General features: G+C 37.5%; 3 protein-coding genes across 4 annotated transcripts in view; all 3 read right to left on the reverse strand.

The window, feature by feature from the left end:
* LOC125314483 (tRNA-specific adenosine deaminase TAD2-like) overlaps window positions 1-19291 on the reverse strand; it is a 636221-nt gene that overhangs the window by 180734 nt on the left and 436196 nt on the right. The window lies entirely within an intron of this gene.
* The window catches only part of LOC115729247 (disease resistance protein RUN1-like), a 1053956-nt gene that overhangs the window by 68577 nt on the left and 966088 nt on the right, over window positions 1-19291 (reverse strand). The window lies entirely within an intron of this gene.
* On the reverse strand, window positions 8064-10207 carry LOC125314482 (disease resistance protein RUN1-like). 2 transcript variants are annotated; one of them, XM_048276858.1, is made up of 3 exons: window positions 10075-10202; window positions 9674-9678; window positions 8064-8626 (listed from the first exon to the last, which is right to left on the reverse strand). In XM_048276858.1, exons 1-3 carry the CDS (start codon window positions 10137-10139, stop codon window positions 8079-8081), a joined length of 618 nt encoding a protein of 205 aa, XP_048132815.1. In that variant the 5' UTR covers window positions 10140-10202; the 3' UTR covers window positions 8064-8078. The 2 variants fall into 2 exon arrangements, with proteins under 2 accessions (XP_048132815.1, XP_048132816.1); XM_048276859.1 differs by lacking the exon at window positions 9674-9678 and having other exon boundaries at window positions 8064-8628; window positions 10075-10207.

Below are 19291 nucleotides of genomic sequence, written 5' to 3' on the forward strand. Positions count from 1 at the left end.
ATGAGAGTGGAGACCTTTTCCTTCAATCGATCGAGTGATATCGGTTCACCGACCTCATAATATCCTCGCCCGATCAGAGCATTGAGAACATCAGCTACTTCAACCTTAACAGCACCAACCTGTCTAATTCCCGGCCCGAATACAGCATTAACTTTGCTTGAATGATCTAGCAAAGGATTATTCTGGACATTCTGCGGTTTGTTGCCTTGGAACGAGAATGCCTTAGAATCAAGAAGATCTTGGATCCGATGCTTTAACACGAAACATTTGTCGGTGTCATGTCCAAGCTCCCCGCAGTGGTAATCACATTTCTTTGATGAATCATATCTTGGCGAGCTCGTGTTACCGAGTCGTAGAGGCTCGGAAGTCGGTAAACCTCTCTTACGTAGAACCGCGAGTACTTGCGACGGGGTTCCTGGTAGAGGGGTGAACCGCCGAGGGGGCCGTTGATTCCCTCTTTGTCATTGCACGCCGAAATTGGCCTCTTGCTGATTTGGAATTCGTACGGCTGGCGTCCGGGCCGTGGGTTTTTGGCCGTAGGTCATGTTAACCTGTGGGACCGGCTCCTTGTCTTTCCTTACCGCAAACCTCTTAGTCGTTGTGGTGACATCATCGTACCAACCTTTCTTCATACCGTTCTCGATTTCTTCAGCCATTGCGATGAGATGGCTGAATGACGTAGCGACGAATCCCAGAATTCGGGTTTTCATAATTCGCGGCAGAGTGGAAACAAACAACTTCATAAGCTCCCTTTCCGGAGGGACTGGTTTCAGTTGAGATGCCACATTCCTCCACCTGGTGGCATACCGCTTGATTGTTTCTCCTTTCTTCATCTCAAGCTGTTCAAGATCTTCTCCGGTGGTGAGCACGTCCAAGTTAAAGCTAAAATGTTTGATGAAAGCATTAGCTGCCTTCTCCCAATCATCCATCCGATAGATCTCGTAGTCCGTATACCACCTCATGGCAGCTTCTTTTAAACTAGCCTGGAAAGTCCGGACCATTAGGGGGCCGTTGGTCGCGTGCTTATTCATTCTTGCCTGGTACATCCGGACGTGCTGAACCGGGTTGGAAGTTCCATCATACTTCTCGAAGTCGGGCATCTTGAACTTCTCCGGCACTGTGACCTTTGAAAAGACAGACAAGTCAATCTAGGGTATGTTGTGAGTCCCCTCGACCTCTCGGATCCTCTGTTCCATTTGGGCCAACCGCTTGGCCGTATCACCATTCAACCCGGGGGCCACAGGGCTTGTTTGGGGGATTGGGACTACGGGCGGCGTACTCGAGCTCACGCCCGTGAAGATCACATCTTCTAGCGGCATTGTCTGATAGCGAGCGGTTTCCGGGGCTTTACCGGAGTTGTCCATAGGAGGAATTAGAGCGGGAATGGTTGGCGGCGGGCTGGGGGTGGATGATTGAAGTTTGGCGGCGAAGGCAGCCATCATTTCTTCCATCTTTCGGGACATCATCCCTTCGAAGCGCTCGGTCAAGGAGCCAAGTTTCTCGTCTAGGGCAGCACCGACGGTGGCGTTGATATCGGCCATCTTCCTCGCGACTAATCGAGTAATATGCGGAGGATCCGTGATAAATTACCTGTACACAGTAACAAACCCAAAATGAGTACAGGGAGCAAGAATAGCGAGCCGGCCCATGGCATCCCTCTAGACTCAAACGAACAAAGTGATTATGACCAAAGGAATAGAACATGCAATTTTCAGTTTGTCAGCTTTTACGAAAAAATCCGTATTAATTCACACGTTGACTGAAATTCGTCCAAATTTTACGAGCTTGTAGTTGAGAAGATGGTGAACAACTTTCATGTTGGCCAATCGGACTAGAAATGAGCGGATCAAATCAGTTTAATGTGTCTTTCCGAAAAATCGCATTCAGAAAACTGTTATAACCGCAGGTAGTTGAAAAAACGAAAGGCCATCTTAAATTATGAATTTAATTCTGAAATTTTGCAGGATATTAGTTGAAACATAGGTCTACAACTTTCATGTTTGGTACTTACTCAAAACTCGATCATAGAATTTAGTAAAAATCGTACAACAGGAACAAGCCAGATCGGAATTGAGGACAACCGATGAAATTGTAAAAACTACAGAAGCAAAGTGTGAAATTGGAAACAAGATAATGAGATTCCTAAACAATCAACCTATGAAAGTAAATACATGACTCAATTTAGGCAAACCAAGAAATCAAACGATCTTTCTTTTTTTAGAGACCACGTGATCTATAGACGAATGGGCCTTCAAGGCGCGCCGCAATCGTGCATTCTCCTTCGCCAAAGCATCTGCCTTTTCTTGGGCCTTCATCGCCTTCTCTTCGATGGCTTTGAGTTGAGCTTGACGGGTATGCTGCATTGTCACGATCGGGATCTTCGGGAGTATCTCAGCGGGGATGGCATGAAACTGAATATACCGAGTTGTGGCAAAGTGACTCCTCATTTTTCCGGTGAGCTCCTCTATGGGCCAAATCAGCTTCGATTAGAACACTCCCGCCAAGCCTCGGAATGACGTCTCGGTTACGCTCTCGTAGTTCTCGTCCTTCTCAAATTGAACTTGGAATTCGTTGGGCCCAAGTGAAGGCGGGATATCCTGCAGAACCCGAAATTGTCGTGTAACCCGAAGAGGCCGATAGCTGGTTGCTCCATAAATGCCCATCAAAGGCACGGGTTTCGGGTCGCCATGGCACAATCGAGCTTCTACCACTCGGAACCATACAGCTTGCCAAAGGAAAATCTTAGGATTTGGATTCTCGAATAAATGGACCCACTGCGTATAGTGCAAGTTTTTAGTTCGGTCCTGTATTTGTTTAAATCTTAAAATAGGGTTGTTAGTCATACCCATTTCAAATATAGTCATGTTTTCCCCGAATTGAGAAAGGTGTGAGAAAAACCAGATTTGTAAAAGCTCAATTGGGGCTCGAAAAGTCTTATCTTTTTCTTTCTTGTTTTCTTTTTTGGAATGAGCGAAACGTGTTAGTGAAATGAAAGTTTCAGCAAGGATGGTGTTTACAAAATTGACCCCACCACAAACTTGTTTTACCGTCCATGCTATCACGGGGTCTATAACGTTCTGACGAAATGGAAAAATGATAAGTCCGAAAAAGGTTAAGATAAAAATCTTAGATCTCATGAGGTCGGAGTTATTTTCAAAACATTCAATGAGGAAAGATAATGGGCATGCCCGGCAGTTACCCTTGAGCACTTTTTCAATTTCTTTTGTAGTCGAACCCAAAAATTCAGCAAGCACTACCACCGGATCTACCCGAATAGGTGGTTCAATCACATCCAACTCAATTGATTTTCCAATGGCAATACTGTATTCTTCCGGAGTGGGTGTGAGCTCAAACTTACCTCCGAACACAAACGTGGTCGTCTCGGGGCACCAAAAATGAGCAAGTGCTTGCATGATCCCGCTTTGAACATCAATCTCAAGAATTGGCAACATGAACCCGATACGCTTGAGCACGTATTGCTGGCCATCCGGCTTCAACTTACCCCATAGCTTCTTGAGCTCTAGCTTCGGAGTAGGCACGAAACGGATATCGTTGCGACCCATTCGTATATAGATCACGTGCCAATTAAATCAACCTAAACCATGGACCAGCCCAAAATAAAAATGAGATAACAAGGCATAAGAGACAAGAAATTACCGCTCGTAGGAAGAAAATGTCAATCACAAAGACATGCACATGAAGTGTGGATTCAGATTTTAGTTCTTTTAGCAAAATGAAATGAAAGACAGAACGACATGTCGCAGCCTCGCGTACGTTCATCATGACTAGTTGCTGCCTTGCATACATAGTCACGACTAGTCGGGTCCAATCATCTCGGCTTGGTTCGGTCGACAAGAGCAACTCTCATGCATCATAGCCTTACGTGCATGAGAATAACTCTTGAGCCATTTTTTGAAGAATTCGGGATCCAAGCGGGATAACCTTTAGCGAAGCCTTACCGCCAAGGTTAAAGAACCACATAAATACCATCCTGAAACTATCGGGTGACCCGGGTTCGGTCACAAGTCAAGGTGGTGTAGTGCAATTATATAGAGGCATGCACGACATTTTAAAAGCAATCGGCTCTCCGATAGTTCAAAAATTAAAATTCTCATCACCAAGCCTGCAAAACAGAGGTTAGCCACAGACTCCTCCCCTTATAACTCCCTTTCCCGCAAAACCATTTAACACCTAAGGATTAAAATTCAAAAAAGATTGTCGGATCAAGTGATTTTATTTTTCATGAAATTATTATGGCCTAAGTCCTCTTTAGATCCTCAGTGGAGTCGCCAAGCTGTCACGACCTAAAAAATAAACAAGTTAATTTTCGGGCTAATGGATTATCAGGTTAATTAATTAACTAACCTAACTCGGACTCTCCCAAGTCCATACCAAATCGCAACTTAAGGTTCAAATAATTAACATGCAATGTGTTTTGAATTTGGAGTCGCCACTAATCATTTTCGGTAGGTTGATTAGAAACCTAAATAAAATAGCGGGAGAAAACTATCTTACTTCCGCGAACCGGAGATTTTGAATTCGGGGATTTGGTTACGCTAGATTACTCTAACGCCCTTTCGGTACCATTTTCATGAAAAATATTTGATTTGGCAATTTTGATGGATTTTACTTGAAATTCAAAGATGCAATTTTTTTGATTTTTTCTTCTTTTTTATGGGAATGTAAAACATTGAACTTTGTACGATATACACCATGGGTGATTTAGAAAGAAAGAAAACGCAGCCAATCACGGGTATTTACAAAAATAAATTAACATGTAATAATGCTAAATTTTTGGGATACGTGACATGTCTAAAATAAACAAACAAATGTTCACACCAAACGATTACATTTTTGTAGATCGAGATGGAAAAGGTTACCTTCTATTACGCAAAATCTTACTCACGTACACGTTATGGCTTCCTTCAAGATCTCGGAGTTGGAAGAACGTGGCTATCGTCGAAAAAGGCAAGCAGTGGCGTTGTTGGATGGTGAGAGACGAAGTACGTGTCGGGACTCGTCGAACATGATGCTCGACTAAAACTCTTTTCTTCACTCTCAAATTTTCTCTTCCGATTTTTCTCAAGAACTCTCTTTTTCCTCTCTAAAGAATTTCTCTCACAAATTCTCTCAATTCTCTTCCACTCTCTCCTTTCTTCTCAAGAACTCTCCCTCTCTAAAACTCTTCTCAAGAGCTCTCTACCTTCTCTATCACCAAAATTCTCCTCCTCAATTCTCAAGAACTCTCCCTCTTTTATAGCCAAATTTCTCCACCCTTCATTCTTCATCTTCATTTCTTCACCTTCCATTTTCATCTTCCCTTCTTCATCTTCATTTCTTCACCTTCCATTTTCATCTTCTCTTCTTCATCTTCATTTCTTCACCTTCCATTTTCATCTCCCCTTCTTCATATTCATTTCTTCACCTTCCATTTTCATCTTCCCTTCTTCATATTCATCTTCTCTTCTTCATCTTCCCTTCACCATCTTCCTTTCATTATCTTCTCTTCTTTATCTTCTCTTCACCATCTTCCTTTCATTATCTTCTCTTCTTCATCTTCCCTTCTCCATTTTCTTTTGGTATTTGCAATGCGGTCCCTGAAGTTTCAAGTATTTGCAATACGGTCCCTGAAATTTTAAGTATTTGCAATACGAGTCCTGAAGTTTCAAATCTTCTCGGTGTATTTTTCCATCCCGTGCCTAGTCTAGACGCATGCTAAATTAAGTGTTCCGCTTGCCCAATTATATGCCAATGCAATGTACGCTAAAAATAAATATGTGAGATGATTTTTATTTAGAACTAAAATTAGTTCTAATTTTTATGCAAAGATTAGTCAAAATTTTGGTGTCAACGGTGACATTGACAACATATTCTAAGCCACAAAATATAGATAACAAACAATTAAAAATTATTGTAGGGTCCATTTTTTCAAAAATTTGTAGCTCACAATATGATGTTATTCTCACGATTACTCAAATATTGTTATGCTAGCAAAGTCCTATATGATAAATTCCATCACAATGAAATTTTCCAAAAGTTAATGAACTTTAAAATTGTTTTGAAGTCAAAATGTTGAAAACAACTTTGAAAGACATTCGAAGGAATATGAAATTTTCATATGTTGAGTTCAAAATCTGGCTCTGACTTTCTCATAAATATTTTGTAACGTCCACATAGAAATGCTGCTCCTCAAGAGCTGATTTAACCAATTAACAATGCCTTGTTTTACAGAACGGTGCATTCAAACCTTCGATTGAGCCAATTCTACTAAAGCGGGATAAATCCAGCCATATACATTAAGTGCATCGAGTAAGGCTCCATCTCACTTGGTAATCACGTGATTTTTAAGGTTATTTTGAGTGAGAGATGCTGTGATTAGAATATGCAATTTGCCACTTTCAACTCAAATGCTTGCCCACTTTTTGTTTTTTTATGGTCGGAATGCTTGCCCACTTAACCAACTACTCCAACTACTACTTGGGTGTTTTTACTTTTATTCAATCATTATAATTTTCTTGTGAAATAAAAAAGTTAATATGCAAACAACTGACATAGTTACAATTAGATTTGGCAGCTTACACTAGCAGATACCACTTTTCATTTCTTCACTGGGTAGATTTGATTTGATTTTGAAATATTTCCAAGACAATAGTTAGAGATATTAGGTAAAGAATCTATTTGAACTTCATCTATACTGTTGTATTACGCAAAGAAGATCTTCTACTTTTGAGGATTTCGATCTTTGTTTTTTTTTTTTTTTCATTCCTTCCATTACTTATCATCAATTACTTATTTTACAAATATTACACACATGAACAAATATGTGAAATTGATTATTATATTTTATTTCCCACATATTTTGTTATTAATATTCGAATTTCTTATGATGCAATGGCCTTAAAAAAATTAAAATCTTGAATATCTTTCTCTTCCCACATGTATATATAAAATTTCTTTTTATTGTGTATTTTATAAAAAAAAAATTCAATTAAATTTTTCTAATGCCAATTTTATTCTAACGCAAGTAGTTAAGGTTACTTTGAAATAAAATAGAGATGTGGTTTCTAAAACATAGGAACTCCACTTCCTTTTGTGTATTAGTACATATAAAACGCATCTGCATAGATAAATGAGGCAGATAATAAAAAGGTTTATGCAGGTAAATGCTCACCTTAAATTGTTTTGGCCCTACTGGGATACTGCCATCGCGCATATCAAGTCCCACTAATTTCTTTGAACCATAGGAGAATTCTGGAATCCACAGAGCACGTCCAGCCCAATGTAACCATCTTAGCTCATTGGGTAGGCATACGCGACCTTGGAAAGAATCATGCACATCGAGCACGATGAGCAATTTCAACCTTTTCATTTTTGTAAAAGCATTAAGATCGATATCTATCTCTTTCAGCTCAGGAGGCTTCAACACTATGGCTTTTACAGCATAATTTCCCTGTATATACAAGAGTTAGGTTATGCATAATATAATAAAAGATAAGGAGCAGAAATTTGATTGTATTTGCAAGTCTTACCTTGTCACGTGATAGAACATCGAGAACGTCGTCATACACCCAAAGTCTGTTGTGATTCCGGGATCACCGCGACATTCTTGATTCACAATATCCATACCCATTGCCTCAATCAAGTCATGCATTTTTAGGGATCCATTCTTCTCAAAGCTTATCAAGGACTTCTCGGTGAGAATATCTACTCCTATTGCTGCCTCAAAATCGCAACTGTCGAGAACTTTGATAGTGTACTCACTGTCCCACCCTTTAAAGAAGCAGGCAATGTGGAGAAAAATCTCTTTCTCATTTTCGTCTAGTCCATCATAACTTATTTTGAGCACATCCATAATGGTTTTATTAGGAATCTTAGAAAGTTTATTTAGTGTGCTTCTCCATTCACGTTCTCTTCGATTACGTAATGAGGAACCCAACACCTCAAATGCTAAAGGAAGACCTTTTGCATGACTCAGAGCATCATCCACTAGACCTGGCTTGATTTCCAATGGTTGGTGTGTTAGAAAAGCATGATTACTAAGCAGCTCACGAGCTTCACCGTCATCCAGTTCTTCAACTTCATACACATGATATTGACCGAGTTAGCAACTGTTTATCTCTTGTAGTGATTATAATCCTACTTCCATTACCAAACCAGTTGCCTTCTCCTACTAAGGCATGTAATTGGCACAAGTCACTCACATCATCAAGGATGACAAGAACTTTTTTGTGACCAAGTCCGTGTTGTATTTGATTAATACCTCCATCGACATTGGACACTTCCAATCTTTTTGCCGATAATAATATATCATTTAGTAATATTTCTTGCAAAGTAGCTAAGCCCCTGGTGCCTTTTGAAGTTTCTCGAACATTTGCCGAAAAACATGAATGCTCAAATTGTCTAAACATAGCATTGTAAAGGGCTTTTGCTAAAGTTGTCTTTCCTATGCCTCCTTGTCCCCATAATCCCACCATGACAACTTTATCATCGGACTCCATGTTTAACAGCGATTTCAGCTTAATCATTCGGGACTCTATCCCAACCGGATGCTTAGCAACATGCAAAGGTGTTCGGTCTAGGTCAATTGAGATTTTCTCCACAATATTTTGTATAAACTCTGACTCATCTCTGACAAAAAACAGAAAAAAATTTTTTTGTTGTAGCATTGATTTAGCAATTTAAATAAGCAATCACCAGCCAACAATGATAAGGCAGGGCTTTACATTTTAAGATAATTACAGCCAAAACGAAATGTTTTCCCACCTAGTCAAATTTGAACTCCGAGAGCTCCACACCAATCAAAGCATGTGCCTATTTACTTAAGTGATTCATGATGATTCACTTATATTTCTTTTTGACAATCATATGTGATTTATTTCTAAGTTTAGTCAAAAAGTGCCATTTAGTTCTTTAAATGGTGGTTAAGATTTTGGAATCAAAATTATTAAATTTTCCGAGACACTATGTCATTGCTTTATATGGCCTGCACACACTAATTATCCTGTATGAAACATTGCGAACTTTTTATTCCTTCCAAACAAATTTGTCAAACAAGCTTTAACATTTTATTTTGATCGAATGAGCCTGTAAATTTTTCAGCCGATGAATTGCTAGTTTCTATTGTTGAAAAAGCTAATTGTCTATTCTATGTATAGACACATGTGATTTTTCGAACTCAAAATGCCACTTGTGACAAGATTAGGACTCGGTTGACCAGAATCCAAAATCAATAGATCTCAAATGACCATAATGAAACGTGAAGACCTCAAATAGCCCAAGGATTAAATGTTTAGAACTTCTATTACAGTTTTGAGGACGCCAACAAGGATCCAAAAGAAAGAGCTATAGACCTTACTCTATTGAAACAGGGCTCAGCAAAAGCCAAAGGTAGAATTCTATTGTCCTATGCCCAAAATTAAGTCTCGTTTTTTTCTTTTCGTGCCCATGAACTCAAATAAGTATAAGAATGTTAAATAACTGCCGGTGAAAAAAGGATAAGATCCTTTCATACAACCTTTTAGTAACTTACCAACGATTTTATGAATTCACCAACTTTTTTTATAATTTGAAAATTACGAATTTTGTACTGACTTACCAGATTTGATTTGCATAACCTAAGATAATCGAATTTATTCTTGTATAAAGTAACTGACATAAATTAGAATGAATTCACCAACTCTTGCTTGAGCTACTTGCCAATGTTTACCTATTCTTTTAGTTTTTACTGAATTTTTTCTATTGGGTTACTAGGTCTCAATTAAGTTACTAACTCATTTCAGAATTTGCCAACCTTAATTAGAGCAAATTACCAACTTTTCTCCAATTAAGTTATCAGCCAATTTTGAGTTATCAATTCCTATTTGAGTTACTAAGCAAAGTTTATTTTTCTCTTAATTATAAACTTTTCTAATCTTTTGCCAAATTTCGTTTGTCTTTCTTAACTACGTCTTAAATACTAACTCTTATATTAAATCACTAACTTTTATGATTTATTCATTCAATTATTTTTACAAGCAATATCCATACTTGTAAACATTAGTTTCATACAAAAAAGATGGAACCCTTTCTGCTTACCCATCATTCAAAGTCCACCCGGACAAGCTACCGGCGTCGAGAAGAGCTTTCTTCCACCTCTTCATTTCCTTCGAATTTTTCCCATGCTTAGACTCATGCTTAGCCAGGCCTCTAGCATAACTCGCTCTTCCCCCTCTCACTTCTTTTGGGTCTACTTTAAAAAAAAATGGAAAAAAAGGGAGGCCCTTCTCCCCCTCCCCCCCAAAATCTTCGCCCCCCCCTCCCCCCCCCCCCAAAGAAAAAAAAAAAAAAAAAAAAAAAAAAAAAAAAAAAAAATTAATTTTTTTTTATTTTAAAAAAAAAAAAAAAAAATTTCCCCCCCCCCACTTTTTTTTTTTTTTTAAAAATTTTTTATTTAATTTTGAATAAAGCCTAAAAAAAAAGGAAAAAAAAAATATTAAAAAACCCCCAAAAAAAAAAAAAAAAAAAATTTTGATGAAGAAGCCATTGGAGGATCGAGTTCAACAATCCAAAAGGACAATAACCTTAAGATTTGATAGTTTTTCAAGTAGCCGGTACACCACTTGATCTTCTTGGTGGTTTATGCTTATATCAGAGGAGAGAGATGCGCAATATTTTTTTAGTACTTTAGCAAATGGTGATCCTTAAGGGCGGACCAAGACATGTAAACGTGTGAACACGTGGACTTTTCTCACTCAAGACCGCGTACCACCGCGTTATTCGGACTGTCAGAGCGAAACAAGCTTATCCGTGGCCGACAAAAGTATGTCTCGGGCTGATAAAAAACGACTTTTCTGGCTCCCTCGAAATTTCATCCCCAACCTCTGAGAAGAAGTTTTTTACTTGCTATAAAATAATCTACCACATGACCCGCTCAAGAGACATATAATTACACCTCCTCGAAAAGGCAGGCAATTCCCAAATTCCGAGTAGTTGTCTTTTCTTTGCTTTCCTTTTTTTTTTTTCAGGTGATCAATAACAATTTAACGCATTAGTATTCATAAGGTATAGAACCATATGCACAACTAAGTCTATAATATGTCTAACCCTATTTCAATTTTTTTATACAAACAATTATTAGCATGACGGCAATGGCTTGGCTATCCTAAAGACCTATAAAACGTCCTCAAACGCTATGAACTATTAAGTCTAAGCCTTTGCCTGTAATAGTAGTTCAAATATAGAGCAATTCGTACGCAATAGCTCGATGGCTTTTGCGGCAATATGCTTGAGAAAAATTATAACTTGGGCTATGCAAGTATACATATTAATATGTGGATTTTGTCACTTGCCGAAATGTTGGCATAGGGTTTCTTGACATTAGTCCTTGACATTGATATTAACTGCCTATTTTAGAGTACATGTGATTGATGCATGTTATGCGATGCATTAGCTTATTATGGAGGACAGATGGAACATTGATGTTACTTGAGAATATCTATTTGTTTTACTTCGGCAATGCATTATATCCATTTATAAAAATTGTAGTAATCATTACTCGATCTCATAGAACTGGTGATGATTGCCATTTGCTGAGCCATAATCTTGCTCTCCCTTTCTATTTCCATTCTATGAGAGAAGGAAGAGAGAGAGAGGGACGGGATGGCAAAAAAAAAAAGTGAGTTTTCTTTTTCTGCATGCCATAATCTTGAGAGAAGATTATTATGGTACTCTTGTTTTCTTTGAAATCTAGTGGATTCGCAGAGTATGTTTGCGCGGAGATGTACCCAAATTTTGGATGAAATTGGATAACAAATTTTCTGATATTTTATTTCGATTATGTTCTTTTATTTTTATACTAAGCTAGTGTGGATATTGCTTGCTTGGTCATTTTCTTTTTGGTAAAATCGGTGTGTGATTCCTAACACACATGACTGTGTTTTCAGGAAGTTCGTTTGCCATTTGATATTCTTGTTGATTTATTCTTGTACTAGAGGACACAGATGAGTGATTTTTTTTTTTTTTTGGGGTAGGGACGGCAAACAATAATATTAGATCTACTAATGATATTAAGAACTTTGGACAATGATGGTGCTTAAGGATGGAGCAAGATACCTAATAGGCGTGAACACATGGACTTATATTCACCGAATACTTATTCAGATGGTCTTATGGACAAAAGTTTCTTTGTATGATATTAAATTTTTTGTTAGAGTCTAGATGACTATGACGTTCAACATAAGATAAACTTTTAATTACTCAGCCTGAGGGAATGGCTTTCCACCTATTTAGTCTTCGGTTTTCTCCCTCTTTTTATGGAAAATGAAGTATCCGCTTTCACTAGGTTAGCTTTTGTTAGAGGCTCACTTATAAGACAAATCATGTTGGCTTCCCCGAAATGGCTTTCGCGACCTCTGAGGGGTTGTTTTCTCTTTGCTAAATAATCATCTAACGCATGACTAGTCATTAGATGTATAGTTATATGCACGTTATATATGATAGATCCAACCACTTTCATTATTATTATTATTATTATTTTATAATCATTGCTGCACTGGAGGCCCATTAGCAACCGATAAGCCCCCATGGGCCAATTAAATCTAGACCTTTGACCTGTAACTTGATAGTCTAGATTTACAGCAGTTTGCACACACTACGTCAATGGCTTTTATGACAATATGCTTGAAAGGAAATCATAACTTAGGCTGTACAAGTACATGAACATGCATTTCAAATTTTGTCATCTGGTGAAATGTGGTCATAGGGTTTGGTTTCTTGATATCCTTTCATATGACTTCCATTGTTCGTGACTTCATTTCATAGAAATAATGACAATTGTCACTTGCTAAGCCGTGATGTGTTTTAAGTTTTGCGAATACAACTTTTACCTGATGAATAATTTGACGTCAAGTTAAATAGTTACAAAATGATTGGTTTTCATTAAATACTTCATCCTTTATACAACGGCCGATCATTCTCTACAATTTAGGTATGAATTTTGGGGTATGATATGTATACTAAAATATTTTCGTAAAATAGAGTTGAAAACGCATGATGGGCCCTTGGCCGGGCATGACAATAGTTCTATTGTTCTATTTTTAAACTTTAGCATTAATAAGAGGGCCCAACCTTTCTGTTTGCTCCTCCATCTATATCTATGAGGGCCACTTGCCTATATGACATTACAACTACCCGTTTCGTTCCCCGGAGAAAAAGTCTTCCATAAACTGGATCTTCGTACCCCAACATCATCATCTTATATTACCTAAAAAGTTCGTGCTAGGCACAGGAATTGCAGGATTAATGTCGGTAATGTTTCAATATTAACAAAAAATGGTAACTTTACACTAATCTTGTGCATATCGTTTTTTCCTAATTATTTAGATAAGTAAATATTTCAAGGACAACTTTGGTAAATTTAAGTGTTTATTCCTAGAAATAAACTTGTATTGAAAAATTACAATGTAGTATACATATTTTCAAAACATCAAATTACACTAAATTCTTCTTATCATGATAGGGTAAATTACCGAAAATTTCTAAACCTACTGCGCTTTTGCCAATTCTATCATAGATCTTTCAATTGTGCCAATTGAGTCCTAAACCTTTTCACTTTTTGTCAATTACTTCCAACCCACCAATTTTAGTTGAAATTTGCGTAGATGTTGGCCGTCCTACGTATCACTATCGCGACCCACCTCGAAGAGCGGAGAGGAGGTTTAGAGGCGATCGCCGATTTTTGTTTGATGAGTGAAGAAATCGGCTTGGACTCTCCCATAGTCCTCACCTCGCGGCGGCGAAATTTAGGAATCGGTTTCCACCTTTAACGTGCGTGGTCGGGTGACATGTGCGTGGTGTACATGCATTCGGAGTCGCCACTAATCTTTGGGGAAGGTAGATTGGAAATTTCATCGGACAACTTTGGTAAAGTTAAGTGTTTATTCCTAGAAATAAACTTGTATTGAAAAATTACAATGTAGACATACTTATTTTCAAAACATCAAATTACACTAAATTCTTCTCATCAAAATAGGGTAAATTACCAAAAATTTCTAAAAAAATTTCTAAACCTACTGCGCTTTTACCAATTCCATCATAGATCTTTCAATTACGCCAATTGAGTCCCAATTAAGTCCTAAACCTTTTTCACTTTTTTCAATTGTTTCCAACCGACCAATTTTGGTTGAAAATTGCATAGATGCCGGCCGTCCTACGTATCACTATCGTGACCCACCTCGAAGAGCGAAGAGGAGGTTTAGAGGCAATCGCCGATTTCTGTTTGATGAGTGAAGAAATCAACTTGGACTCTCCCATAGTCCTCACCTCACGCGACGGCGGTATTTAGGAATCGGTTTCGACCTTTAACGTGCGTGGTCGGGTGACATGTGCGTTGTGTACATGCATTCGGAGTCGCCACCAATCTTTGGAAAAGGTAGATTAAAAATCTCGTTGGCCAATGGGAGAAGTCACACGACTCATACGGAACTAGAGAAGTGGGATCGGGGACTTAGTTACGCCAATATCGTAATTGATGCCCTTTCAATACCTAAGTTGAATGAATTTTCTAATCTCGGGATTTCATGTAAATGATTTGAAGTAAGAATCCTAAATCTAGGAGTTCATGCAAATGGGAATACCTAACTACCAACCACAATCAATAAAATAAATGCGCAAATCAAGGATCCAAACTTGCGAATAAAACGCATGAATACAACACATGACATCCCTAGTGAAGCCCTAATGGCTTAGAGAATGTGTATTTGGGAATCCGGGGAAGATTTGGATGTCGTTTGCTCATGAGGGACAAAATCGTCATTTTGGAAATATAAGGGATAATTTCCCCATAAGGGGGCAGAATTATCATTTTGAAAGGGAATAGAAACCCAAGAGCGTCAAAAAAAGGATTGGCCAATTGAAATGGCCCATTTCCTATTTTCTGACCTTTTTGGGAATGAATTGCCCATGGGGGGAGAAATTGTCATTTAGGAGAGATTAGGAACCCAACAGTGTCAGAAATAGGATTGGCGAGTTGAATGTGCCAATTTCTTATTTTTCGACATTTTTTTGAAATTTTCGGGAATTTTTCGAGGACAATTTACCCTTAAGGGGTAAAATTATCTATTTCAAAAAGAATCGGGGGACAAAAACCCAAAAATAGGATTGGCCAGTGGAAATGGCCCATTTCCTAATTTTTGGGATTTTCTAGAAATGTTTGGAATTTTTCTCAATTTTTTCCAATTTGTTTTGAATTTTCCATGGTTTTTCCATTTTTTATTTTAAAAACCATTTTCCAAATTTTTTATTAAAAATTTAAATTATCACTAGGTTGACTCGGTCCGCTCCTCGTTGGCACCCGGTCCAGACCGTATCGGCCTAAGCCTAAACGACGTCGTATTATAGTTTTCTAATTTTTATTTATTTTTCAAAATTTTCTAGGATTATCTGATTTTTTTTTATTTTCTATTCCTACGATCAGCAATGAACCACGTGGCCAGCCCACGGTTCTCCAATCCACCCATCGGATCTACGGTCAGGATCAGGTGACATAGCTAATCAACGGTTGTTCGATCTGGCTATATTTTTTAAAAAAACTGATTTCTAATTTTTGAAAGCAATTTTTTTTTTCAAAAAGTCAAAATGGACGGTCGGGATGGTGATGCGTGGCCAAATCTGGGCCACACGATCACAAAATATTTTTTATTTTCGAAATTCAGAATATTTTTTGAAAAATGATTTTTTTTAAAAGCCAGATCGTGACACGTGGCGCAAGAGCCACTGTGAGATCTAATTTTTTATTTTTATATATTTTATTAAAATGGAACTACTCGCTGACATGGACGCACACGTGGCAGACCACGTGACGCTACGTCAGTGTCGACTGGTCAACAAAAGTTGACCGGTCAACCTCATCGTAGGAGAATCGCTAGCGCCTAGCCGGAAGCTCCATTCCGACGTGAAAACTTGGCCAGAAGCCCGCAATTTTGACATATATTGAATCATCAGGTAAACCACATCAACATATCCTAAAACTAACCAAAACTAACGGTGGAATCGCCATGAACAGAGCTCGAGAGCTCTCGGCCATTGCGGATCCACAATTAACAGCAAACCCAAAACCAAGCCACCAAACACACAAGCCAGGTTTTTGAAGGTCTAGAGAGCTTACCTACAAGACAGATTGGTCTAGGAAGGTCTGTGGAGGCCGAGTTGCAGGTTCGGGTTCGCCGGAGGTACGGAGGTCGATTCAGTGCATTTTTCAATACAATGTGACGCAGAAACAGGACAGAAGCGAGCTTAGGACATGATTTAAATGAGTTCTGATAAAAAAAACTTCATTAAAACAGTATGGCTTCTGGGGTCGCCATTGATACCGAGCTTGGAAGTTCAAGACGACACTCAACTATTTCGGGACTTACAGAAGAGTCGGCTGGGTTTTGCTTGTTCCCCAAGTCGAGACGAGGCTAATAGCGTTTGTAGCGTCATCTGACGTTGCTTAGATCACTGGGGAAGCGAGCTCAAAGCTCTCTGCCACCTGCAACAATGGCGGATTCTCGCCCCCCCCTCTCTCTCTCTCTCTCTCTCTCTCTCTCCATGCTTAACTAATTTCCGTTCTGTTAGTCTCCCTTTTTTATTCCTTTTTTGTTTGTCTTTTGTGAGAAACCTTCTAGAATCCCCTCTAACCGCTTCTCTCTCTCTCCGCTCGTTGGTGCTTGTGCGAAGGAACGCCGAAGAAGGTGATGAGTAGTGTCGAGTAGCCGGGTCGGACCCACCCAACCCGACTGTGTGAAAAATCTCCAAATTGAGCTAGAAAATGGCTTCTTTTAATGAAATTGAGCCCAAAATTGGACCCCACCAGCACAATTACCTTTGAAAATGTAATTTTTATGAAAATTTCTCTTGAAATTGTGCAAAAACCCCAAATGTTGGATAGGATTTGGGAATGATTTGCGCAAAATACAAGCCCTTAATGAAGGAATTGGCGCCAATTAGACCCATCATTGGATTCGGAAAGGTGAAAACTGTAGGGTAGGTGTCTTGAAATTTCTTGGGTGCCCTCTGAAAAATTTAATTTCTGTTTTGGCATTTTAGGGACCAAAATGAAAATACTTTTATGCAATTAGGTCCCTAACATCAAAATTGAGCCATTCTGTATAAAATTGGACTAATATATAAAATGAGGTATTGGAGGACCATGTCGTAACTCCTAAAAAGTGCAAAAGGAAAATAAAATGACTCAAAAGGTATTTTTTTAAGGCCAATCCGGGTTTACGGTTGTGTAGAAACATGCAATCCCGAATTGAATTTTTCCAATTTTAAGAGGTCAAGGTGAAAAAAGATTTAAAATAAAAATATTTACTATTTTTAGATTTTTTACGACCTCAAATGTTATTTTTCCTGATTTTTCAAGTATTTTCTTATTTTCGAAAAATATATAAAAAAAAGTGAAAATATGAAAAATTATTGTTTGTTCAAAATTGGTCACATATCCTTGACCAAGGCTTCCAAAGCTGATTTTACAATTTTATGAATTTTTAAATATTTTTCAAAAGAAAAAATGATTAAAAATTAGTTGTCAACAGTCACGACCTGCACTGACGTGTCAACTTTTAAGCTATTTAAATAATTTTTTTAATTAATTTATTTATTTTTCTTTTCTTTCGGAGATTGATTCTAAATAAGAAAAGTACTGTGGACTCATATAGACATTGGTAGCATTAAAAATTCTGCAGATCGACATTGTTGACAATCCGCAGTTTTTACTCCCATTAAATAATTTTTTTCATTCTCAATCATTTAAAAATAATGGGTTAGAGATAAATCAAACTTATATAAAGCGACATATATTTTTATTTTAAAAAAGGATATGTTGTTTAACCAATGAATTAAATAATGAGTCAGCAACAGCTCATCCACAATAGTTGTTGTTTGTTTTTTTTTTGGGATGAGAAAGCGTTAGATGCTTTCAAAGCATCATTGGATCAGGCACCCAACTAATTATTCAATATCAAGTGCCATGAACTTTTTGCTTTTCCTCTAAAGAAAAATAATGTGGTGAATTAGAGAGCACCTAACCATCTCCCTATTTGCGCATTAATAGTGCCATTTTACTTATTAATTAGAGATATATTCCTCCAACAAAATGTGCTGGATCATGCACAATCCTCGGTAAACTTGAGTTGTTGGTTAGAAAGAGCTGCGGGGAGGTAGTTATATCGTCTAATAACTAAAAGTAATTAACTGAAGCGTAAAAGTCGAAGAGATTCATATGGAGTTGACTATTTTTCTCGGGTCAAATTCAATTTAGTTTTATGCACTAAATGCACTCAATGATTTTTTCAAGGTAGATAACCATACCACTACTTAATGTATACGATTAGGTGTTCCGAGACCACTTGTACAAACTTGAGCCGCTAAGGCTGTGTATAGTAACGCTCAATGAAAAGTATTTCTATTCCCAAAATGTTTCAAGAAACGCGTCTGGTAAAAAAGTATTCCCAAAGCATTTCGGGAATACTTTTGAGAAACAAAAACACTTTTAAAGCAAAAACAAGAAACAAAAAAACACTTGCTTCTGTATATCTAGAACACTTTTTAGAAAACACATTTGAAACATTTTTTAGAAATAATTGGGAACAATTTTATTTTTGAACACACTCTCTTCTCTTTTATTCTTACACGATGTTGACACTTGATTTTTAATCATTTTATTTTAAAAAATTAATTAAAAATTCCAAAAAAATTTCATAAAATTACATAATCAACCTTGGAAGCTTTGGCCTAGTCTTAGGAACTAATTTTGAACAAAAAATATTTTTCTTAATTTTTGACATTTTTCGGATTTATTTTAATTATAAAAATAGCCTAAAATCAAGAGAAATAGTATTCGTGGTAAAAAAAATGCGCAAAAATAGTCCATATTATTATTTTAATTCCCTTTTCATTTTGGCCTCTTAAATTTTTGAAAATTGAGTTTGGTATGACATGCCTCTTCATTGAAATAATCCTAAATTGACTAAAAAAATTTCATTTTAAATCATTTTAGCGAAAAATTTTACTTTTAGAGTCATGATATGAGACTTTGATACGTTGCATCTCATTTTAGTCCTCATGTTTGGAAAAATTGCACAATTGGACTAAAAGGACTTAAATGCATAAATATTTATCATTATAGTCCCCGGTTTCACTCAAAATGTAATTAATATTTTTCTAGGGGTCCCCGTTGAAAGGTAATCATATTTTTAACTACTTGGGAACATTTACATGTGACTCACAATTGTAATTTTTCCTATCTATAGAAAACGTATTTGATGTTCTC

Source organism: Rhodamnia argentea, chromosome 3, assembly GCF_020921035.1.
Source record: "Rhodamnia argentea isolate NSW1041297 chromosome 3, ASM2092103v1, whole genome shotgun sequence".
NCBI classification, from domain to species: Eukaryota; Viridiplantae; Streptophyta; class Magnoliopsida; order Myrtales; family Myrtaceae; genus Rhodamnia; species Rhodamnia argentea.

What these genes read in the sequence shown, in the direction of transcription:
- LOC125314482 (XM_048276858.1), bottom strand. Translation starts at nt 10,139, where the DNA reads ATGAAGAGGTGGAAGAAAGCTCTTCTCGACGCCGGTAGCTTGTCCGGG.